This window comes from Lasiosphaeria miniovina (genome assembly GCF_030549165.1).
Source record: "Lasiosphaeria miniovina strain SMH2392-1A chromosome Unknown B0T26scaffold_5, whole genome shotgun sequence".
Classification (NCBI taxonomy): domain Eukaryota; kingdom Fungi; phylum Ascomycota; class Sordariomycetes; order Sordariales; family Lasiosphaeriaceae; genus Lasiosphaeria; species Lasiosphaeria miniovina.
This window is the reverse complement of record NW_026848224.1, coordinates 3,272,304-3,295,381: the sequence shown is the minus strand read 5'-3', so window position 1 is coordinate 3,295,381 and position 23,078 is coordinate 3,272,304. Positions and strand designations below refer to the sequence as shown.

Below are 23,078 nucleotides of genomic sequence, written 5' to 3'. Positions count from 1 at the left end.
AGTAAAACGCGCAACCTTTTTCCCCTGGCAGTTTATGAAATGCCCCAGACACGCAGTGATAGTCAGACAGACGACAGCCCGGAAAGCCTTTGAAAAAAGACAGACATATGCAGCAGAGACATATGCAGCAGACAGACATATGCAGCAGACAGACATATGCAGCAGACAGACATATGCAGCAGACAATAAAAGTGGAAACCCCAGAGAGAGAGACAGAGAAACTGGAAATGGTAGAGAGTCGAGACCTGTTCCCGCTCAGAGGCCGTCGGCATTGTACGCAAGTCTGTTGGGCGAGCCCTTGACGTCGGAGACGTAGTTGACCGAGGCGGCACTGAGGATGCGGTTGGTGACGGCCGTGGAGCCGCTCAGGCCCTCCTTGGCGATGAAATAAGCGGCCAGGCCGGCGACGTGGGGAGAGGCTGTGTGTGCGTGCACATAGTCAGTCAGCAGGTGAAGAAGACGAAAAGGCCAAGGTTAGCTAGGGGTTAGTCAGGCTCTGCTTACCCATGCTGGTGCCGCTGAGGTAGGCAGTGGCGCTGTTGCTGCCAATGTAGGCGCTGAGGATGCTGACGCCGGGGGCGAAGAGGTCGACGCGGGCGCCGAAGTTGGAGAACCAAGCACGGTAGTCGGTGCCCTCAACGGCGGCCACGGTGATGGCGCTGGGCGCCGAGGCGGGGGAGATGCCGCTGGCGTCGCCGTTGTTGTTGCCCGCGGCGACGACGACGGTCAGGCCGGCGCTGGTGGCGGCCGCGACGGCGGCGTTGAGCGCGCTCGAGGTGCCGCCGCCTAGCGACATGTTGATGACGGCCTTCTTGGCCACGCCGCGGTTCTTGGCGTCCTTGACCGCCCAGTTGATGCCGGCGATGACGCCTGAGATGGAGCCGACGCCGTTCTTGTCGAGGACCTTGACGGCCACGATGGTGGCGCGCTTGGCGACGCCGTAGGTCGTGCCGGCGATGGTGGCGGCGACGTGCGTGCCGTGGCCGTACTCGTCCGTGTTCAGCCCGCCGACAAAGTTGGCGCCCCAGACGGCGCGGCCGCCAAAGTCGTTGTGCGTCGTCCGCACGCCCGTGTCGATGACGTAGACGCGCACACCGAATCCGGCGGTCGAGTCGTACGTGTAGCTGCTGCTCCCACGGCCGCGGTGCGAGATGCGGCCGAGACCCCACTGGGCGTTGATCTGCGTCAGGAGGCCGCGCTTCTCGAGGCTCACGGGTTCGGCGGCCACGGCCGTGTGGTTGACGACGGCGTCCTTCTCCACGTACTCGACCTAGGGTTTTGTAAGCGGCGTGTCCGAGCTGCCGGGAGAGGAGTGATTTTGGAGAGGAGTGATTTTGGAGAGGAGTGATTTTGGAGAGGAGTGATTTTGGAGAGGAGTGATTTTGGAGAGGAGTGATTTTGGAGAGGAGTGATTTTGGAGAGGAGTGATTTTGGAGAGGAGTGATTTTGGAGAGGAGTGATTTTGGAGAGGAGTGATTTTGGAGAGGAGTGATTTTGGAGAGGAGTGATTTTGGAGAGGAGTGATTTTGGAGAGGAGTGATTTTGGGAGAGGAGTGATTTTAGGAGAGTGAGGCTTACCAAGGGAGACGAAGTCAGGTCCTTGAGCTCCGAGGACGGGATCTCGGCCACGTAGCCCGAGAGGCCGTCAATGTCGATGTTCTCGACGACACCGCCCTTCTTGGACTTCTGGGCCTTGGCAGTGATGTCCTGCTCGTGCTGCTTCTTCTTGGTCGGGTCGGCGTTGTCCTTGTACTTGACGATGTACTTGTCCGGAATCACGACTTCGGCCGAGATGCCCTCGTTCTTGACGGGGGCGTCGGCAACCGCCAGGGGAACGGCGAGGAGGGCGGCAACGGCCGCGAACACGGCCGAGAACTTCATGGTGTCTCGTTAGGTTCAAAGTGTACTGCAGAGAGGATTCGGTTAGTCGATGTCCGGGAGAGTGAAGAAGCTGAGGATGCTGAGCAGGATGATGAGGGAAAGAGGACGTCCGGAACCTCGTCTTTATACCATTTTGCCACCTTATTCTCCCCATCTTCGCTCCCCCCTTCTTTTCAACAACCATCTCCGATATTGAAGCGTTGTCGACTGTTGGCTCCGCACCGAGCTTCTCAGTGTTGGCAGTTTGGTGTTTGGAGGCTAAGACGTCAGCCTTTCCTTGGCAACTGTGCTTGTGTCGGCTTTCAGCCCTGAACCCCCTGAGCACCATAGGCTCGAGGGGATTGGGCACCCGAAAACCGAGCCCAAATGCCAAGATTCCAGGCGCCGTATAGGCTTGGCTGCAGTAGTAAGACTGCGATGCACAGCCAGAAAGCGGTCGACAGCCAGAAAGCGGTCAGCAGCCAAATTTCTAGTAAACTGCCAATGTTGATTCTCCATCCCGTCGCGAGAGCTTAGCACGGTTCTTCCTCCCAAAGCAAAATGATGAGCCAGGTTCCCGTTAGTTGACGAGACTGATATTTTATGAACAGCTTGGTTCGTGTTTTATATTCATTCCCCCCTCCCCTCCTCCCCCCCCCAATTCCCATGTCTCTAATCGTGTCGAAGGACCGTAGTGAGAGGTTGCCGTCGCGGGTGACAATAGCCCTCCTAAAATCTCGAAATCGATCGCCGATGATATCCGACATGGAGCTTCAACGCTTCTCATGTGATCTGGAGGGGTGCACAAAGTCGGGTCACAGCCGAGACCCCAAAATGCGGGGAGTGCTGCCGTGGCGTGCGGCGAGATCGCCAGGAACCGTCCCCGGCCCTGGAACGGCTGACGGATACCTCCGAGCTAAGCCTCCTGCCACCGTGTTAAAAATAAGCATGCCGCCAACCATATCGCCCAGAGCCGTGGCCGTGAACAGAACACGTGGTTTTTTCTCCCCTGAGACTTCGTATAGAGAGTGGTTTGAGCTGTCGAGTCGATGCGCCCGCACTTTTGAGCCCCGAGCCAAGAGCCGGCCGCAGACCGAGAAGAAGCATCTTGAGGCGTCCACTGACGAGCCGGAAACCAACAGAGCCAGCATCCGGTGGCGGTGGCAGCGTCCGCCGGGTCTCGAGAGGTCTAGAACGCGGTCCATTTGCCGCATGTTGCCCAGCTGCAGTTGTGTTTCAAGACGAACGCTAGGAGTTGTGGCCGCCTTCAGTCGTGCAGCCGTCGGGGATTAGCGAGACTGGCCATTGAGGAGGGCTAGCGAGACTAGCCATTGAGGGCTAGCCATTGAGGAGGGCGGGAGAGGGCATGAGACTGCCGATACGAGGCTCTGCATGATCTCGAATCGATAGTAGACATGTCCGCGGGTAGAACCGACCTAATGAGGGAAAGGTGCAAAGGCGCGACCGCCAAGCCCAGTCTAGACTAGAACAACTCGATCTGTGTTGGAGCTGGACGCGGGGTGGCAGCCCTGTGACGTCGAGCGACCGTATCCATTCCCTCGGGGGGAAGAGCTGAACAAATTAGTGCTGTGGCCATACGCTATAGGCTGCAGCTAGGGACTGGCGGGGCGACGACGTGCGGGGGCGGGGGACAGCCGAACACGAGCTGCCAGCTACGGACGCGGGACGTCTGCCAGCTATGGATGCGGGACGTCTGCCAGCTATGGACGCGGGACGTCTGCCGAACAAAGGTCACCCGCATACTCGGTGAGCACCAACGGTCTGGGACGAGCAAATTTAGAAAGGAAAAGAGGTTTGGAAAGAGCTCGAGGTGGCCGAAGGCAGACGAGAGGAAAGCGAGCAGAAAGCAGAAAGCAGCCTTTCCAAGGCACAACCAGACTTGGCACGTTTCGGGCGCGGCGTGCAGTGTGCCTGGAGAGGCCAGTGAACGGGATCAGCCCTAGGCGCACAAAACAGACCTGTCATTCTACGTCGCCATTTGCTTCTCGCCAACTTGGCAACTGCTCTGCGGCTGTCGACAGCGACAGCGACAGCGACTGCTCGAGATCCCACAGCCCGCACAAAGGAAAGCAGCTCGAGAAACGAAGGGCGGGAAACTCGGTCTTCTGTTTGGGCCTTGCGGTCCAGATGGCCAATACGTGGCTCCTCCGAGTTCGAGAACATCCTCTGGAGGATATAATCGAGCCGTATTCAAACCTGCACTTCAGTGACCGCAACTTGCAGGGATCACAGACATGACACGAAGAAGGCGAACAGGATAGATGATTTGATTTGAAATGGCTTCTCCATACCACGACCCGGAAGCCATGATTACAGTGAAAAAAAATTGAGTTACTCTCTTTGTATAGCGTGTCATCCTTAGTGCAGGGGCCATGCTAATCTTCTCTGTATTGTTTCAATGTGACCAGATGCCCGAAGGCTGAAGAAAAAAGAAAAGGAGGGAGAGTTCGGCGGGTGGACGATTCTTTTTATAAACATTTACGTTGGTCCGTGCACGGCTGCAAAAATTGAGGGTTCCACTTTCGTTGAAGAAGTGGGTCCACGATGACGGATGTCAACAAACAAGGCCAGGGCGAAGATGTCAGTCGGTCGGTGCCTGAGGCTTGTCGAGGACGTTTTGGCTGTTTTTTCTAGACACTCTAGCAGACTACATACCAGGTCACCAAGAAATGGATTTTCGCCCAGGGAGCGTCCTCCCCACCTCTCATGTCTAACCCTCGAGGAGTTGATCGAGTCTCACCTCTGACCGGACAGTCACCTCCGACCAGACAGTCACCTCTGACCAGACAGTCGCCTCTGATCAGACAGTCACCTCTGACCAGACAGTCACCTCTGACCAGACAGTCACCTCCGACCAGACAGACACACTAAATAATTGAAATTAAAAATCATGCCTTCCCAGACCGCGACGCCTCGCCCACGGCATGCTCATACAAGTCCATGGCCTCGCGGTTCTGCCGCTCGAGATCAGCATTATTGGTGAAAGCCGCCGCCTCGGCAAAGAAGGCGCGCATGCGCGCAGGATCATCACCGATCTCGTCGTCGGCGTACGCGTACACCCTGCCGAAGCGGCGCGCGAGGTCGACGACCTGCTGGGACCGCGGGCGGCGCACGGCGTCGTACGCGGCCAGCGCGGCCGCGATCTGCGTTCTGCCTCCCACGGACCCAAACAGATGGTCCAGCACCGCGGCGTCCTCGAGCGCCTGCGCGGCGCCGTTGCCCGCGAACGGCAGCGCCGCGTGCGCCGCGTCGCCCAGCATCGCCACGCGGCCGCGCCAGTAGTGCGGCGCGTGGTCGTGGTCGCCGACGCTCCACGACGCGTTCGTGTTGCGCGCCACCATTCCCACGATGCGCTGCGCGTCTGCGCTGTAGTCGGCATACAGCGCCGGGTCGAGCGCCTCTGTCTTGTTGTTGCTCTGTCCGCCGGCGCCACCTCCTGGCCCGTCGGCCGAGGTCTTCGGTGTGGCTCCGCCCCGCACCGCCACGCCCGCGCTGACCCGCGTGCCCTTGCTCACGGGGATGCAGTTGACGTGGCCGCGCGGGCCGAGCAGGATCGGCACGCGCCGCGTCCACTTCTCGTTGATGTGCCGCAGCGCCTCGTCGGTTGTCACCAGCGTGCGGTACACCTGCCAGCGGTCGTGGTTCTTGGGCGCCGTGGCCGCGTGCCCGGCCCCGAGCAGGTGGCTGCGCACCACGCTGTGGATGCCGTCGGCGCCCAGCACGCAGTCGGCCGCCGCCTGCGACCCGTCGTGGAACTCGAGGACGACGGGCTCCTCGTCCGGCTCTGCGGCGGTGCCGGCTGGCCTCTCGACGATGCGCGCCAGCTTCTTGCCCAACGAGACGTGCCCCGGCGGAATCAGCGCCAGCAGCCCCGCCAGCAGGTCCGCGCGGCTGACGCTCTTGCGGCCCTTGGCGCGGCCCAGCTCGGCCACCAGCTCGCCGGCGTGCGGGCCGTGCGCGAGGATCACCTCGGTCGCCATCTCCTCCTCGCCGCTGTCTGCTGCGGCGTCTGCCATGTCCGTGGCCTTGTCCAAGTAGGCCTGCCGCACCTCGGGCCCGATCAGCGACATGGCCTTCATGGCGTTGAGGTGCAGCGCCAGCCCGGCCCCGACGTCGCGGTACCCGCTCACGCCCTCGTACACGTGCACGTCGAGGTGAGGCTTCTTACACAGCCCCGCCGCCAGCGCGAGCCCGCCGATGCCCCCGCCCACAATGGCTATTCGGAGCGGCTGCGCGGTCGAGCCCATGGTCGCGAAGCTGGTTGTGGCTGTCGCTGATCGTGGTAGCAGGATAATAAAAGTCTTGCTTGTGAAGGTGGCGGAGAGAAGGGAAGGGGGCGGGATATCAGCGCTGGGCTTTCGAGAGAGGGACAAGTCGTGTTACGGGAATACTGCAGCCGGCGGTGAAATATCTGGCTGTTTGCTGTGCAGTTGCCGGTCTTGGGACGGAAGACCGAGGGTGCTAGGCTTGTCAGTGACGACATGGCTTGGACCACATGCTCGCGTGCGCATTTCCCCTTCTCATCCGCTTCCTACTACGCTGTTTACTACGCAGCAGACCCCCTTGTTTGGCACTTCGCCCTTTTTTGGCACTTCGCCCTTTTCCTCGGAGCCTAGGTGAACTTGGCGCGACCCTGCTCAACTCTGGGCACGCGTTCCGTTTCGGTCGCCGTGCCGTCTTTATCACCGAGACTAGATAGACGGATTTTGGGCGTTTTTTCGTCGATCTACCCGTCCATCCAATCCTCTGCTCACGCACCTTGTGGCCAAACGCACTACACCAGCTGCCCAAGTAGAAGTACGACGTCAAGCTCGCTCGGGGACGAGAGCGGAACCGGCTACGAGCCCTGAGACTCTCTCCTGGAGTTGCTGTCTTGCTTCCGCGCTTGACATCGTATTTGTCGTTGATGCGATGCGTTTCGCTGACGTGGTGCGTTGGCGGCGGAAGGCCAGATGGGCGTCCATTAGACGCGGGCGTGTTGCTGAGCAAGAGATAAAAGGCGATGCGACGGGGCGAGGTATCTGGGGCCCGAGATTCAAGAGGCTCTTGTCCACTGAGTGAAAGCCATGATTTGGCAGACGATCAGCAAGAGAGTTCGCTGTGTGCCATGTAATTTCGGTAGTCGTGCAGTTTTACTTCGTGATATACCGAGGTGTGTCAAATGAGGGAGTCTTTTCGGGCGCTACCGATAACGTTTTTTAGACTGTGGAGTACAGATACGAGAGGGCTTGTAAAGTGAAAAGTTTCAACGGAGAAACACGAAAACCTCGTGTGGATACCTTGACCTAGGTAATTATAGAAAACTAAAGCTAAATATCTCCTTCCTTATGACAGGCAGACGCTTTTGATAGTTCTAATTGACTTTCTCACGATAAAGACTACCTTCCATACTTTGGAACATTACAAATGTCATTTTACTATCCTCCATTTTGTTACACTTTCTAACACAGTGTAGCCGTCCGATAATAGGTCTAACCCATAGAGTTCACACTGTGCTTATTAACCCCTCCAGCCCGTCCCTCGCGTCCCTTCCGACACTGCCGCAGCCGGTTCCAGATTAGCGCCATGCAAAGTCACGCTTGGTCTGCTGAAGCCATCGCAGCTCCCTAATTGAGAAGGCCGCACCACGTCGGGAAAGAAGCGCTCGCTGCGCCTCTTCCCCTCTTCCCCTCTTGTGCGCTTATTTCCTCCACGGCTCCTCTTTCTCGTCTATTTCCGACCTCCTGCCACTTCGTCGCCCAGATGATCGAATTTGACACGATGAATCAAACTTGACTGAGACGAGACACCAGCGAGTGGTCCCCGGGTTCGGGACCCAGGTCTCGCAATGGATCCGTGCAAACAACCGCCCCTGGCTCTCGAAGAGCCCGGCTTCCAGAAAGCCGTCGACGGCTTCAAGCGCAAACATCTCAAGGGAAGCGAGGCCGAGATCTTCGGATTCTCCGACGTGGCGGGTCTCAGATCCGCCATCCAAGCGATCCAGGAGAAGCCGGGCGCAAATCTAAGACGCAAAACATGGCGCGACTTAGGAACGCCGTTGCCGGAATGGGACAGCTCGAAAGCTTGATTATGGTGTTTGTGAACACATCCGAATATATCGCCCTTGTTTGAGTACGCATCTGATTGCTTACAGCACTGGCAAGCGAATCAGGCAAGGCACTGACTACCGCTACTAGGGTCCTATGAAGTTCCTACTCGTGGTCACAAGCAACTTCCTTCGGGCCTTCGATGCTCTGGTCGACATGCACGAAGAAATTGGGGGGCAGCTTGGCCCTCGCAGAATACAAGTCCTCGCAGAATACAAGTCGCTGTTCGCCTCCCCAGCCAGGGTGCATCTAACGGCGGTGCCGGAGTTGATATACGACGACATTCTCAACTTTCATGCCAGGCCCTGTCAAATTTCACGAAAAAGAGTACGCACCCCACCCCTCCGTCACTTCTTCGGAACTAAGTCCGTGTCATCTAACGCCTTACCGCCGTAGGATGGAGGTTGTTGTTCGGCCTGACATGGAACACGTTCGAATCTCGCTTCTCCGAACCGGTCAAGAACTTCAAACGACACCGACAGCTCTTGCAAGACCTGCGAACCTAGCCATGTTTACGGAAATTGTGGCCGTCCGCGATAGCCAGGCCGATATGGCTAGAAACCAGCTTGAAGCCGCGAAACGGCCGCTACGAATCACAGTCCACACAGACCCAGACGACACAGCTGCCAGCTGTGCGCCACGAAGCAACACAACACCAAAGCTTAGCACACGAGAGCCGGCTGGAAACAGCCCGGAAATTCCTCACGAAACAGCAAAAACGGCCAGCTTCATCAACAAACCCGTCTTCCCAATCCTCGACGAGCCCGCTTTTATCGACGTGCTCGACGCTATTCGGAGCAGCAGCCTGGCAGTGGTCCACCGTTGGGCCGCCCAGTTTGATGCTGGCACAGTTCCACGGGATTCGATTGGACTGCCTGAGTTCAACGTGACCCTCAATACCAGAACCTAGACCTCACACGTGCGCGAACCGTTCAAGAACGCGTGGCTGATGGGCGACGCAAGGATCATCGCGTGCATGGTCAGTACGCTAGCCGACCTCGGCGACGCGCAGCTGCAGGTCTTGTATCTCTCATTCGCAACGAAACGGAACCGCGCCCTCGAGGACTGGGTGTTCTCGACGCCTTCTAGGGTGGACAGCCGGGAGGGGGTCTACAGGATTCTCCTTCATGCCGGCGAGCGAGACGAGGCTCTCAACTTGCGCCTGCTCAAGTTCGTAAGCAGCGGCAGCAACAGCGATAACAACAGGCGGAACAATAACCTTGACCCCTTCAAGGGCACGTCGGTATTGCAGCTAGTGGCTAGACGGGGCTTTGCGAGCTGTGTTCGGTTCCTGGTCGAGGGCTGCAGCGTAGACACCAACCACGTCTTTACAAGACATGGTACCCATAAAGTGCCTACAACGGTGCTGACGGAGGCCGCCGAGCGTGGCCGTGTCGCCGTAGTGCGGTTTCTGGTGGCGGGACGTCATTGCAGTCGGGCAATCGTCGACTTTGAGACGGAGATGAGCAAGTCTGCTGCGCACCTCGCCGCGGCAAACAGCCATGAAGAAATCCTACGGCTCCTGATGGACGACAACAGAACGGCCACGGAGGAATTTCGAAGGCTTCTTGGGATCTGCCAGCTGAGGGAGGCAGCCATCAGCGGCGACCTGGAAATACTGGGCTAGCTTTGATCTAGAAGCATCCCGTCGATATTCTGGATCTACACCCGTACTCTCCGCTCATGCACGCCGTTGAGAAGGGCAACACAGCACAAGGAAATTGTCGAGCTCCTGCTCAACCACGGGGGTGTCGAGTTGAACGCGACGGTATGGACATCGACGGTATGGACATCGACGGTATGGACATCGACGGCACTGCGCGGAAACACAGCTTCCGCCTCAGACACCAAATGACGGCCAGGGAGATTGCCAGCCGGCTTGGGTTTGGCGACATTGAGCAGCTTCTGGCAATGTCCGCACGCTCACAGCGGGCTGCGCGGAGGCAGAGGTCGTCCGGGTCCGAAGACAGCAGCTATGGCTCAGCAACTGACGAGTTTCTGGTGTCTTCGGATGAGGCCACTAGAGGCGAATCTGAGTATCGAGCCCCAAAATGGCGGAACGGAGCAGGTCATACCATGTTGGGACTTTTACAAGGGACGAAGACGGGGGATTCCTTGTCTGACGATACTATTGCGGCCCTCAGTGGCCGGGCTCGGCCGGACTTTCTCAGGAGCTTGCTAAACTGAGGACTGCCATTGTGTGACCCGGCATATCGGTCAAGGGACAGATTTTCTATTGTTCGAAATGAATTAGTGGTTGCGAGAGCAATCAAGTCCCTCATTGCATTTTCTGTCGAGATTGGCACTCTGGTGTCTGGTAAGGGCAACACTGCCAGCCCGCCGGGACACGCTACCTTGGCCTCCATGATCAGCACGAATGACCAAAGTAGGTCATGGGCAGGCTGCAGTAGAGCACATAAAATTGATGGCCTCCTTTGACGGGAAGGAGCTTCGGGCCAGCCTCCTTTCTCGGCAGTGAAGTCACGCTGCCGGCCTGCCCACTGCAACCCCCACGGGGATTAAGCTCCTGCCAATCGCAGGCTAGAGGCCTTGGCGGGCATTTACCTTCCCCAACTCGACCCTCGCCCAGACTTTTTGCAACAGCACCCCAAAGCGTCACCAAGCTACAGGGTCACAATCCGGAGGGTCACAATCCGGAGCCGCAAGACGGTGCCGCCTGTCGCAACGTTGCTCTACGGCCCAACCGGAGAGTTCGACGGGCATCTTGGTAACAAAGAACCTTGGCAACAAAAAACCGCTGCTAAGATGTGCATACCCACAGACTAGAGCACCCCAGGACGTGGCGCTTGGGCGACTAGATCCTTGGCTCGCGGGGGGGAGGCGCTGTGCCGTGGCCGTGGCTGCATGGCTGCATAATCCACGGTCCGTTTTTAGCTTCAAGTCCGACTCCTGACCAGTCAGTCACGAGCGAGCTTCCCGAGCCGGGGATACTAAGAGACAAACTTAACAGGCAACGGTCACAGAATTGCTGGCCAGGCAGCCTTCCCGTTAATTCCACGAGATACCACCTCTGACTGCAACACAACAGCACCCGAACACACGATTATGGTGCCTTGTCCGAGAACGCCAACAAGGTCCACCCAGCCTCTGAGAGTTGTTCAACTGTGGGTAGCCAAGGCCCGAGATGCTTAAATACAATGAGGCGCTGGCCGCTCCATCGACAAGCTTTGCCTCGGCCTTATAGGGTTCGGCAACCGGATAGGCTCACGGAAACTTTGTCAGACCTTGGTTCCGTTTTCGGGCAACATCTCACCATTCTTACCTATCCCGGTCTGGTCGAGCTTCTTAGGCCTAGGCTTAGTCGTTGATAGCATATCGCCACTGTCGCGATCATGAAGCCGGAGTTTCTTGCTCTGGGGCTCCTGGGGTCGCTGGCCGCGGCCGTGCCCGTCCAGGATCTCACGCTGAGGGCCCCGTCCTCGGAGGTCCCGCGCCTAGTCCTCTACTACCAGACCACGCATGATTCGCTGGGGCAGCCCATATCGATGCTGCCGCTGATCACGGAGAAGTATATCGCCCTGACGCACCTCATCGTTTGCTCGTTCCACATCAACCTCGACGGCTCCATCCACCTCAACGACAACCCGCCCGACTACCCGCTCTTCTACACGCTGTGGAACGAGACACAGGTCATGAAGGATGCTGGTGTCAAGGTCATGGGCATGGTGGGTGGCGCGGCTCCTGGGTCCTTCTCGGCGCAGACTCTTGACGGCAGCGACATAGCGTTTGAGATCTACTACAGCCAGCTGTACAGCGCCATCGTCGAGTACGAGCTGCAGGGCATGGACCTGGACGTCGAGCAGCCCATGAGCCAGGCGGGCATCACGCGGCTGGTGCGGCGGCTGCGCAGCGACTTTGGGCCGAGCTTCATCATCACGTTGGCGCCCGTGGCGTCGGCGCTGCGCGGCGGCGCCAACCTCAGCGGCTTCGACTACAAGGCGCTGGAGACGGCCGTCGGGAGCAGCATCTCGTTCCACAACGCACAGTTCTACAACGGCTTCGGCAATATGGCGTCGCCGACCGACTACGAGCGCGTCGTCACGCAGGGCTGGAACCCGCAGAAGATCGTCGCCGGGCAGATCACGACGCCGTCCAACGGCGGCGGCTGGGTGCCGTACGACCGCCTCAACGCCACCATCGCCGCCATCCGCACCAGGTACGGCCAGATCGGCGGCATCATGGGCTGGGAGTACTTCAACAGCGAGCCCGGCGGCCTCGCCCAGCCGTGGAAGTGGGCCCAGGTCGCCACGGCCATCCTGCGGCCCAACGACGTGCCGCAGCTGCGCATCACCAGGGACAGGGCCCAGCGGCTGACCCAGTCGTGGAAGGACAGCGTGTCTGCCACCGCGCCGGCGTCAGGGCCCGACGTCGTTGCCGCCGTGGTTCCGGACGTCGAACCAAATGTCGACTACATGGCCATGGTCAATGCCTAGCCTGAACGTGTAATTCGTGGGGCTTGTCTGTGCTGTGTCCTCGACTTTAGATACTATTTGGATATTATAGAGCATTGAATGTGATTTAGAGAGTTTAGCGAGTATCGTATAGGTCCATTGCTCGGATCCTCGGCAGCAGGTGAATGAAGGTGCGAGACCACGACTAGAGACTACCCAGTCCCACTACAAGAGGCTGAGGGGGCACTTGTGCCAGCAGCACCAGGCATATCCACCTGGCATTTCGAAATATCATATAAAAAGGGGGGTATAGCGGTCTAGATTACCGCCGCGTCGTCATACCACCATCCCGGGTCTGAGCTGCACAGCTCGGCCTCTTTATCCCGAATTATCCATACCCAATATCCTATTGCCAATATCGCCTCGGCACTCGCCCTGGCAGACAGTGCGGGGGAGCTCCTGTCCGTCACAAACACGCCGGCCCATTTTCTACTAGCAGCCAGTCTGCTTGGGCCTGTCTCAGACACCTCGCGCCCTCTTTCCGGTCGCCGGGTAGACCTAGACCAGAGCACACGTAAAACGCCAAGCCAAGAGGCTCGCTCCTATATTTCCTCCTTCCCGTTTTAACGTATCGACAAAACCGTCGCAGACCTCTTTTCGAAATGTTCACCGTCCAGCAGCGCCCGCGAACACTCCTCGCGTGTCTCGCCCTATGCCTCGCCGTCCTCACTCCCGCGGCATCCAACACCCCCTCGCCAGCCATCCCACACAGCAACAGCAACAGCAACAGCAACAGCGACAGCAACAGCAAACGTGCCGACAGACCCACATGTCTCGAGTCCTCCCTCGCGCTAACGAACCTGACCATCACGGCGGCCGAGATTGTGCGCGGCAACCCGTTCGCGCACGAGGCGACGACGGTCACGTTCCGCCTCGCCAACGCCGCCGCCGCCGTCGACGCGAACTGTTCCGCGTCCGACGTGGCACTGACTGCCCAGGCCGTCGGCAGCGACCCGTACAAGTGGTATGATTGCGCGGTAAAGGCGGAGGCGGGAGCGAGTGGGGGGGAGGTGGGCGGCGCTCCGGCGGCGCGCTTCCGCTACGACGGTACCCTGCTGCAGCTTACGGTGAATGAGACGTGGGTGTGCCATGATCCGGACACGGGGACGCCGTAAGCCGCACAGCTTTCCAGTCCCGAGTGTTAGTTCTGGTTGGAGCTTGTCAAGTTGTCACTGGCTAACAACGAGCACTTCGGATCGTAAACAGGCTCTTCATCCAGGCGTACTCGTTCAACGACTTCTCAGTCCCCTGCAACGAGACTGCCGGCGGCACCTTTGGCCAGGGCACGTGCAGGCAGCCGGCCGGCTCCAACATCTACTTCCCTGTCGACGTGACGGCGAGGAGCCTGGAGGGGTAATCGATCGGGACTTGGCCCGGGCCTGGAAGGAAAGGTGGAGAGCGGTAGATCAGGGGCTCACAGGTTAGCCAAGACAGGAATACCATGATTTCCCAAAACGGAGAGAAAGCGCTGGTCGGGATTTCATCCTCGGCCAGCCTGGGGATAAAGCCAGCCTGGGGATAAAGATCGAGCGGTTCCGATCGAGAGGTGTGACCCAGCCGCCCTTATAGGGCACAAAGTGCATCTCGAGCCAAGCGTTGCTCGGTATATTCACACCTATATATCCAGGTATATCGTGCACACCCTGCCTTGTAAGTCGCTGAGGTGGGGCCTAGACGTCGCCGCACCACGAGAAAGTACGGTATATCCGTCCATCCCTCCACATACGACCATATCCACTGGAGAATTCGAGATCCCGTCCGCTCTCCCATAGACAAGCCAGTGAGAGCAATCTTAGTTATCGGAGTCAGACGACTTTCTTAGTTACCGGAGCCGTGGACTCACTATTACTTAGATGCACCCAATTAGGTCACGACTACTAAACGGATGATAAAACGGATTCCTTATTGAGTTTGGCTTATTCCTCGCCTTTTTCTTTTTTAGAAACGGTATTTGCTACCCTGTACGCCCTGCCGTAAGTGAGATGCACCCGATAAAAGATGTGCGGACTATGCCGTGGAAACTCATCATTTTGAGGGGTTAGGGGTGTGTGTTCGTTACTTACCGCTTGCTAGAAAACGGGGCGAGCGATATTTCTGCCGCTAGGTTATCGAACTCCCGACTTATCGTTCCGAAACCATTCATTCCACCTAGAAGTCCCGCTTTTTCGAAATCATGTCTTCCTACCTAGCTAAAGAAGACCACCTCGCCCGACCGAGCCGTCCTAGCAACTGTTTGTTATCAGGCTCATTGACCCATCTATCGATATGAGCTTGATAGCTCGGTCGGCCCTCAAAGAGTTGGATGACAAGCTTGAGTAATAAGAAATGTGTCGCCCTATATTGACCCACAAAAATGCCTGTTTTCTATCTCCCTTGCTTCGAGCCTCCGAGAACCCGGAATTCACTCGTTCTACAGCATTCCCTGCATTCGGATGCCCTCAAGGCATTCCGTATATCCGAATGCCTCCCTATTTACGGACCACCTGTAAGAGAAGGCAGGTACGCCTGATCAAGGTGGTCACAATGGAGGCAACGAAGAGGGCGAGCAACGAGTGGCATTTGCGGAAGACTTCAACCTCGCAAAGGAAGGAAGCGAGGGCCACTCTTTATGTACATGACTGGAGGGCCTGCGAGGCGTGGCGCCATGTCGTGGCTTCAGGGGCTCGGTGGCTTGGCCAGCTGGTAACAGGTGGTGGGCGCGCACAGGGTGCTCTTTCTGTTAGAACAACGCGCTAGTTAGCCACAGAGGTGGCGATGGTGGCGCAGGCCCCCAGATTTCCGTATAAGTGGCCTACGGCCACCTCTTTCTTCTGTCAGACTGCAACAGCACTTCTAGGATTGTGTGCACCAGAGTGAATTCCTCTCTTCTCGTCTTCCAGTCTTTCCACAAAAGACTCTCTCTCTTATACTTCCTTATGTGGCAATTACATGACGAAACCCAGTGGCGAAGATTACGCATCATAGATTCCAGCACCTTCTAGGCCATTCCATCTGACATCTTCTAGATACACAGACATCAACAACCATCACTTGAACCACCATTTTTCGGCGTGCAGTTACGCCCTGTTGCTTCTAGTACCGGTACTTGGTGATTCCAACACTTTCCTTGCATTCGATCGTAACCGTTCCGATTATTATAGTAACTATATCTACGACGACGACCTAACGAACCTGTGGTGGATATAGCTAATCGAATCTATCGTCAAAAAGAGCTAAAGTCTCATACTAATACGGAAAATGGCTAGGATACTTCGATGGCTTGTCGGCTTGGTATTATCTTCGCTATGGTTAATACTTATACTTGCCCACTATTTGACGGGGGAGGTTGGGTAATATTCAGGGTTACTAATAAAGGAAGTTGTCTCTCAATCGTCACTATAGTCTATTCATAATACAATAACTGATGCAGAAGGGTGAGGGTTTGAGGAATCTCAAGGACCCTTCACTAGGCTCTTTTACTATTTGGAGGTCTAAACCTTAGACTTGTCTAGTATTACGCCACCATTGACATGAACTCGACGGTGGGTGCTGTGGCGACGATGTAAAGACTGTCACACGGGAACGAGCAAAGGTTAGGATAAGAAATTCGCTTTATTATTAAAAAAAGGAAAAGAAAAAATCAATAAGAATATGGCTTCCGCCCCGCTGTTCCATTGCGGCCCAAAGGCCCGCAACAAAAAAGTTGCCCTAACTCTTCCAGTCTTCCGTCCCACTTCCACACCGCGAACACCAACGCCGCGGCCACCAACACCACCGCTGCGACCACCGCTGCGCACACCGCCCACGCCAGCACCCGGACACTCCCAGCCAACGACATGAACGCGCCCCGCCCCCATCCGCTCTCACAACCCTCGCCTCCCTTCCTCTCCACCCCTCCGGTCTTGACCGGACTTGGGAGCTTGGTGGCCACCTTGGCTTCGGCTTTGGGGCCCTGGGCCGCCCTGGACTTGGGCTGGTGCTGACTGGTCGTGGTAGCGGATGAGGCGGAGAAGACGTATCGCCGTCGTTGGCCAGGAATGCCTGATAGTGCTGGGGGCGTCCGGGCACAGCGGAGGATGTTGGTGGGGCGTTGGCTGCCCGCGGTGTGGAAGTGCGAGATGGTACGGGGAGCCGGGAGCGAAAATGCTGCATACTGATTTTTTTTTAAGATTTATTATTCTAAACCTGAAGAGAAGGGGAAGAAAAGTTCAAAGTTAGTCGAGGACAGCCGGTATATAAATGAACCACGGATCATAACGCACATGAGTTCCTTCCTTTGGTTCATATGCATTGAGGGTAACTACCCCTTGTGCCATGTTGTCGGTACGTACGACTTGGAAGAGCACTTTCCAGACTGTAACCCTCGGGTGACGATGCTGTGCTAGGTATGGCAGTTGCGCCTGCTGTGGTAGGCAAGTCTTGGGCAACAACAGCCACATGGTCATAACTCCCGCCTCCCACCTTCACCTCGTTCCACAATCGTGCAATTCCTTCCTTGTGTGAGGTATTCGAGCCTTTTTAAGCCTTTCGCCCCCGACGTTGAACGAATACAACAACAACTCGGAATTGCGTGGATATGGTTGCGTTGAATGTTGAAAAATCCCGTGAATGGAACCGCGACTGGAGGGGAGGCGCGACTGCTATACTTACAACAAGTATGGCACAATATGGATATTTGATACGCTATTATGTCCAAGCGAAAGATTCATACTACATGGCGGCGGTAATTAAGGATTGCTAGTCGGCTAGTGTAACTGTATTGGTGCCGTTCAATTATTTCACTTTTAGCTAGAGCCTCTAAGTTATACCCATGCGACATGTTAAAACTGCCTACACCGTTAGCTTGCATCCCTACTTGGGACACTACACAACTTATCTGAGGAGGAAATGTCTAGGTAGTGGAACCTTGGGGACATGGGCGACTAGGCCGCACCCAGCAAAAATCCACCCTTAACACCATGAAGGGCATTTATTACTAGGACGGGGCCAATATACCATATGGGGGTAAAGACTTCTGGCGCCTGCCTTCAGTAGAGGGATAGAAAACAATGTGGGACATTGACGAAGGGACAAGTGGCCTATAGATGGAAAATCAGTTACTTTTACGCAGCTAAGAGAAGGATATAACTTTATTTAGATAGAGTGGTAATAATTATCTGCCAAGGTTCAAGGAAAAAAATTATTACCTATGCCGACATCTCAGCCCGTGAAGTTTGTGACAAATAAACTCGGCAAACCTTTCCAAACGCCTCTCAAGATATATTCTATGCCTAATTAGGTCCTTACCTAGGCGACCATGGGGTCGTAGAACCCTACTCACAAGGTATTTATGATCGGGCCCTGCCGCCTTCAATTCTCCCATCCTCGCATCTCCTGCAACCAAAATAAGCTTGGCATTCTCACGCACCCCCAAAGCACAATGCTGAAGGAAAATATGCCGTCCTATGATGATACGCTCTATCATGTTGAGTTTGTCATTGCTCCGCTCTGGAATAGCGACGGCTCACTACGAAACTCACTACCCAAGGCCCCATCATGGGCTGTCAAGGCCGTGATCGAGTGTGTTGACCTGCCGGCGTTGATGCAACGGGGGCTGTGGTGGACGACGCAGAATATAGACGGATACTCCTGGTATCGGCGCCGTCCCGGAGACGATGACTGGAAATTCTCTCGGACGTGGAAAATTCGAGAGTCCCCAAACACATCCAGCTGGATCTCAACCATTACCGTTTACACGTCTACGATGGAAGAAGTGGCCGGCTTTCGACTGCACAACCTAGGGAGACATCACATTGGCGCTGCCAAGGCCGAAATGTCTTCGGGTAAATCGGTTTTCGCGTTCAATCGCTTGGACCCTGGGGCGGATATCGACTGCATCTTCGACGGCGATCCAAGTGATCTGTGGTGGCTCTGGCCGATGGATTCCATCCTCTCAGAGAGGTCGGGTTGCCGGTATATGAATTCTGTTGCTCCAGGGAGGTCGGGTCGCGTCCAGATGAAGGTAGCTGCCGGGCTACTTCAGTTGATCTTGGGCTTTGTAATCTTATTCGCGTTGTACAAAACATATATCTCCGCGTTATTTGGTGGATAAGGAGAGAGGGAAGAGCAAAGGTATTGGAAAATGCCAAAACAGAAGGTTTCTTATAATTAAACGAAATAATAATTGGGAGAGATGTAATGAGAATCCTATTAGGGGGTTTAGCTACGCAGGAGTCTGTCACGTAATTAGGCTCAACTGAGGGGCATGTCTTGAATGTGTTGATCTACACCAACACAGGCCTAGCACTTACATGTTGGAAAGCACCCTTTTCATACAGGAAGAAAGGCCCTGCGCACTTCTTTCTTCCTTCTTCAATTCATCACTATACTGCACCTATTTTGACTGCTTTGTGTGGAACAGAATCTTCTCAAAACAACCTACACCACTTGTTAGAAGCATCTACGTTGTTGGGTTGGCATCTCTAGGAATCGAGGTCTTCTATTTGGCTGTTCGCAGGCCTTTGACCTGGACGCCTGTTTCGTTTTACCATCGTAGGGCCCAACGAAGACGGAGATAATAATGCAATTCAAGGGATGGGACGGATATGGGGAATAAGGGGAAATGAGGTCATGACGAGGTAAGAGGGCGTGACGAGGGAAGCGGGCGTGACGAGGGAAGCGGGCGGACGAGGTAAGAGGGCGTGACGAGGAAAGCGGGCGTGACGAGGGAAGAGGGGGAGGGACAGTACAACCCAATTTTTTCCGTTTCCTGGCCATATTTCTGGTTAGTCTTGGTCGTTGGTCTGTCTGAAGGCCACGAAACGGTTGTGCCGTGAGACGCCACATTTACTTCGGTGGCTTTAAGTTGCCAAAAATGAGGGTACTAGGGAACCGAAAACGTGCACTTTTGAGTCTAGGATAGAAGGGCCCTGAGGGCCAGACTAGTAGTTGGGTCGGTGACGACTAGCGAATCCCTGGTGTTGTATGTTATTTTCCATTTCTTCTTTTTGTTTTGGGTGTTGAGTTGTTCGTGTGCCAAGGCCGCGTGAGGGACGACGGTTGTAAGTTTCCTTGGCTTGCTCGTATGCTTGGTGTTAATACGAAGACGGATTCCAAAAACGGTAAGCTTCTCAGTCCCTGTGACGGAAGTTTATAGTATGCTTGCTCATTTTTCGTTGATTTTCTTTGAAGTTGCCACCGTCCGAGTCATCGTGGTGTTCGAAGAGGGTGTGGGTTGTGCCGCTCTGTAGAGAATGAGACGTCAGATACGAAGTATACCTATGCAAAACTTGGACCAGATTATGAGAAAATGGGCAACCTCCCCGAAAGGTTGCGGGGTTTTTCATCGTGTATTTGATATACTCGGGCGGCGTTGAAGTGGCCGTCAGACGCTGGCCGTGGTGTCGATGTGGCGAGCATCGTTGATTTGATTTCAGCTGCCACTCCAGCGGCCGAGTGTGACACCCAAGGCCCCCGCCTCATTCTTCTGTCGCACCCGTAAGAACCTCGCCACCCCGTACATTACTTCAGCGCTGATGGGGCGGCTTCTCCGGGTCCTGTTGGGTAGAAGCGAGGCTAATATATGGCCAACTTGGAGCTCCCGTGTCCACTTCTCGAGAAGTGAAATCAATGTTGTTTGATGCGGGTTTAGACTGGACCTAGGTCTAGCGTTGGCAAAAGGAGTGTTCGCTTGACGGGAACTCCACTCCCGTTGAGTGGGGCGAATTCGGCGCTGCAAGAGCATCGGTCAGATGCGATGAAGAAATCATCTTGGAGAAAATTGGGGGAAAAAAAAGGAACCTCAAACTAGACCAGTTCTAGAGTATAGATTCTCGTGTCGTTGAGTTTGGCAAACGATTGAGATGAGCGATTTGTGCCGGGCAATGCTCCGTCCGATCAGGAACTTGAATCGGATTGAGCGGTGAAACAGACGTCCAGGCTGAGCTGCTGTTTGGCGGGGGTTAGGAGTTGAGGCGGACAGCGAGGCTTTCCTTCCCTCGGCTCGGGCCCAACGTCGGCTGCGCACTGAACTCTGTTTTTGCAGCGCCCTGGCATCCACCTCACAGGCGGGAAACCGAAGCTTGGAACCCAAGCTTCGGCCAATCGTCTCGGCCGTACATGGGCAAACGCATCAAATCACTCATGGCGTCATCCGAATCGGCTACACCTGCAAGGGCAAAAAATCCTGTCCTGCAGCGCAGTGCATCGCCGTGCATCGCCGTGCGGTGGAAACGGGGCCTCGGGATGGCAGAACTCGCCGGCGCCTCGCAAGACTCTGGAGGCGGCCTCTCCACATCAGCAGCACAGGCCCTACCCACCACATTAGGGTACCCACCACGTTAGGGCAGGCAGCCCGCCCAGCACAACGGGTGTGATGCATGGAGGCGCTCCCGCTCGCACCGCATCCAACCAGGGCCTGCGCCTCGGACATAGCCCCGCAGGCGCCGCCCTCGACTCCCTCAGGCTCAGGCGCCATCGCCTCGCCCATGCCAACCGGCACGGGCGACCACCACAGCGTCTCCCGAGTGCGCACGCATCCACCCCGCGACGCGTGCGGCCGCCTGCACCTGCAACTTTAGCGCGACGGCTCCAGCGTCTAATGTCTCAGTCACTCGGCTCGCTCACTGCACTGCACTTTCGGGCGGTCCAGGTGTGAGGTCTATTGGATCCATGTTTGCCTTTCCCTTTCGGGCGCTGCTTGTCAGCAGGTCACCTCCACAACCCTCGCCGCCGCCTACGGATTACTTTATGGCGAGATACAAAAGCCAAGCGTCCCTCCCGCCAACGCCAGCGGCACGGGATTCCTCATTCTCGGCCAGCTTTGTTGCAGCACTCGAACACATCTCGGTCTCTCTCGAGCACCCATAATATCCATCTATCCTGAAAACCCAAGGAGACGACAAGACAGGCGGCGGCACCACCATCACCCAAGCCAAGCCTGCGGCGCAACAACCGAGACGACACCCCCCCTCCCCCCCCACAAACCCGCTGACTGCAGTCGAGTTGCTGCAGCAGCATCCACAGCCAAAATGATCGTGCCAATATCACCCAGCAGCCCGTTTGCGCGCGAGCGCTTCATTGCTGAGCTAGCCGTGCAGCGGGCATCCATCCTCACCAAGCGCCTGCTGCCGTCGTCGCCCTTTGACGCGGCGACAACCGTCGGCACCAACGGCATCACCAGCAGCAACGGCATCACGAGCAGCAACAGCCCGAGCAGCAACAGCCCCGCTACCACCACCATCACCAGCGGTGCTACTGCTCCACGGCCCAACCACCTGGACAGCAGCCACCTGCACAACGGCTACAACTACGCGCGCAAGAACAGCCAGATTTCCAAGAGCGACGCGTCGCCCGTGACGGCCGGCGACTTTGCCGCGCAGGCGCTGCTGATCAGCGCCGTACACGGCGCGTTCCCCGACGACGGCTTCGTGGGCGAGGAGGACGCCAACGCGCTGCGGCGGGACCCGGAGCTGGCGCGGCAGGTGTGGGAGTTTGTGACGTCGACGCACCTCGACGACGCGGCGAGCGACGCGCTCCTCGCAACCCCCGCCACCATCGAGGACATGTTCGACGTGATCGACCTGGGCGGCAAAGGGCGCGGGGGCCCGACGGGGCGGTTCTGGGCGCTCGACCCCATCGACGGCACGGCGGCCTTTATCAAGGGCCAGCAGTACGCCATGTCGCTGGCGCTGATCGACGGGGGGCGCGAGGTGGTGGGCGTGCTGGGGTGCCCGAACCTGCGGCTGCTCGACGACGACGACCTGCTAGGCGACGGCGACGACGCGTCGTCGGGCGGTGGCCGCACCCCCGTCGAGGAGACCAGCGTCGACGAGTACGGCATGGGCCTGATGCTGTCGGCCGTGCGCGGCCAGGGCACCATCTTCCGCCGCATGGGCCGCGGCGAGCTGCTCGACGCCCGCCGCATCGAGAAGGTCCCGCACCCGGCCACCGTCCGCGCCAAGCAGCTCCTGAATCACCAACAAGACAACGGCCACCTGGCCGTCCCAGCCCCCGCCGCCGTCGAGCTGCGCAACCTGCACTTCATTGACTCGTCCGTCAGCACCGCCACGCTCTCGGAGAAGACGCGGCAGCTGGCCGAAGCGTGCGGGGCGCCGTACCCGGGGACCGAGGTGTACTCGTCGCACATGCGGTACGCGGCGCTGGTGCTGGGCGGGCGCGAGCACGTGCAGGTGCGCGTGCCCAAGACGCGCGACGCGGCGTGGTGCATCTGGGACCACGCCGGGTCGCAGCTCATCTACACCGAGTCGGGCGGCGGCCGCGTCACGGACCTGCTGGGCAAGGACATCGACTTTGGTTCCGGCCGGGAGCTGACGCGCAACTGGGGGCTCATCACGGCCGACTACACGGTGCACGGCAAGATCTTCGAGCTGGCCACGGACATGCTCAAGGCAGACGCCGCGGCTGCGCAATGAAGGCAGACTAGAACCAGGGGGCAGACTAGAACTAGAGACAGACTAGAACTAGAGTGGGCTTGAGAAGATACGAGTACCGGAAATGGGGTCGGGCTTTTTGGACTGACAGACACAGGGGTCGAGGCGGTAGGTAGCTATTACCCTGCCACGGGCAACCTGGCATAGCCACCACGAACGAACTAGCATTTCTCTTTTGCGGAGGCTTCCTTTGCATTGCTGTTTTTCTTCATCTTCACTATGTACTCTTC

General features: G+C 57.0%; 8 protein-coding genes across 8 annotated transcripts; 5 read left to right on the top strand and 3 right to left on the bottom strand.

Moving 5' to 3' along the window:
- Positions 1-255: 255 nt before the first annotated feature.
- Positions 256-1,881, bottom strand: B0T26DRAFT_651666 (peptidase S8/S53 domain-containing protein; the record flags this gene model as incomplete). Its single annotated transcript, XM_060438294.1, has 3 exons — positions 256-419; positions 505-1,270; positions 1,579-1,881. The coding sequence occupies 3 exons, from the start codon at positions 1,879-1,881 to the stop codon at positions 256-258; spliced, it is 1,233 nt and encodes a 410-aa protein (XP_060294694.1).
- Positions 1,882-2,172: 291 nt separating this feature from the next.
- Positions 2,173-3,405, top strand: B0T26DRAFT_363508 (uncharacterized protein). The gene has a single exon (XM_060434615.1). It carries the CDS (start codon positions 2,464-2,466, stop codon positions 3,151-3,153), a length of 690 nt encoding a protein of 229 aa, XP_060294693.1. The 5' UTR covers positions 2,173-2,463; the 3' UTR covers positions 3,154-3,405.
- A 1,364-nt stretch (positions 3,406-4,769) lies between these two features.
- B0T26DRAFT_742107 (uncharacterized protein) lies at positions 4,770-6,128 on the bottom strand (the record flags this gene model as incomplete). The annotated part of the gene is made up of 1 exon (XM_060444063.1): positions 4,770-6,128. One exon carries the CDS (start codon positions 6,126-6,128, stop codon positions 4,770-4,772), a length of 1,359 nt encoding a protein of 452 aa, XP_060294692.1.
- Positions 6,129-8,618: 2,490 nt separating this feature from the next.
- Positions 8,619-9,649, top strand: B0T26DRAFT_363407 (uncharacterized protein). The gene has a single exon (XM_060434613.1). The coding sequence runs from the start codon at positions 8,917-8,919 to the stop codon at positions 9,592-9,594; it is 678 nt and encodes a 225-aa protein (XP_060294691.1). The 5' UTR covers positions 8,619-8,916; the 3' UTR covers positions 9,595-9,649.
- Positions 9,650-11,320: 1,671 nt separating this feature from the next.
- On the top strand, positions 11,321-12,421 carry B0T26DRAFT_753483 (endo-N-acetyl-beta-D-glucosaminidase precursor; the record flags this gene model as incomplete). The annotated part of the gene is made up of 1 exon (XM_060445687.1): positions 11,321-12,421. The coding sequence occupies one exon, from the start codon at positions 11,321-11,323 to the stop codon at positions 12,419-12,421; it is 1,101 nt and encodes a 366-aa protein (XP_060294690.1).
- A 620-nt stretch (positions 12,422-13,041) lies between these two features.
- B0T26DRAFT_753482 (uncharacterized protein) lies at positions 13,042-13,796 on the top strand (the record flags this gene model as incomplete). The annotated part of the gene is made up of 2 exons (XM_060445686.1): positions 13,042-13,550; positions 13,646-13,796. 2 exons carry the CDS (start codon positions 13,042-13,044, stop codon positions 13,794-13,796), a joined length of 660 nt encoding a protein of 219 aa, XP_060294689.1.
- Positions 13,797-16,058: 2,262 nt separating this feature from the next.
- Positions 16,059-16,734, bottom strand: B0T26DRAFT_677713 (uncharacterized protein; the record flags this gene model as incomplete). The annotated part of the gene is made up of 2 exons (XM_060440137.1): positions 16,059-16,571; positions 16,681-16,734. The coding sequence occupies 2 exons, from the start codon at positions 16,732-16,734 to the stop codon at positions 16,059-16,061; spliced, it is 567 nt and encodes a 188-aa protein (XP_060294688.1).
- A 2,972-nt stretch (positions 16,735-19,706) lies between these two features.
- B0T26DRAFT_742105 (uncharacterized protein) lies at positions 19,707-22,830 on the top strand (the record flags this gene model as incomplete). Its single annotated transcript, XM_060444062.1, has 2 exons — positions 19,707-19,726; positions 21,453-22,830. 2 exons carry the CDS (start codon positions 19,707-19,709, stop codon positions 22,828-22,830), a joined length of 1,398 nt encoding a protein of 465 aa, XP_060294687.1.
- Between the last annotated feature and the right edge of the window lie 248 nt (positions 22,831-23,078).

What these genes read in the sequence shown, in the direction of transcription:
- B0T26DRAFT_363508 (XM_060434615.1), top strand. Translation starts at nt 2,464, where the DNA reads ATGAACAGCTTGGTTCGTGTTTTATATTCATTCCCCCCTCCCCTCCTC.
- B0T26DRAFT_363407 (XM_060434613.1), top strand. Translation starts at nt 8,917, where the DNA reads ATGGGCGACGCAAGGATCATCGCGTGCATGGTCAGTACGCTAGCCGAC.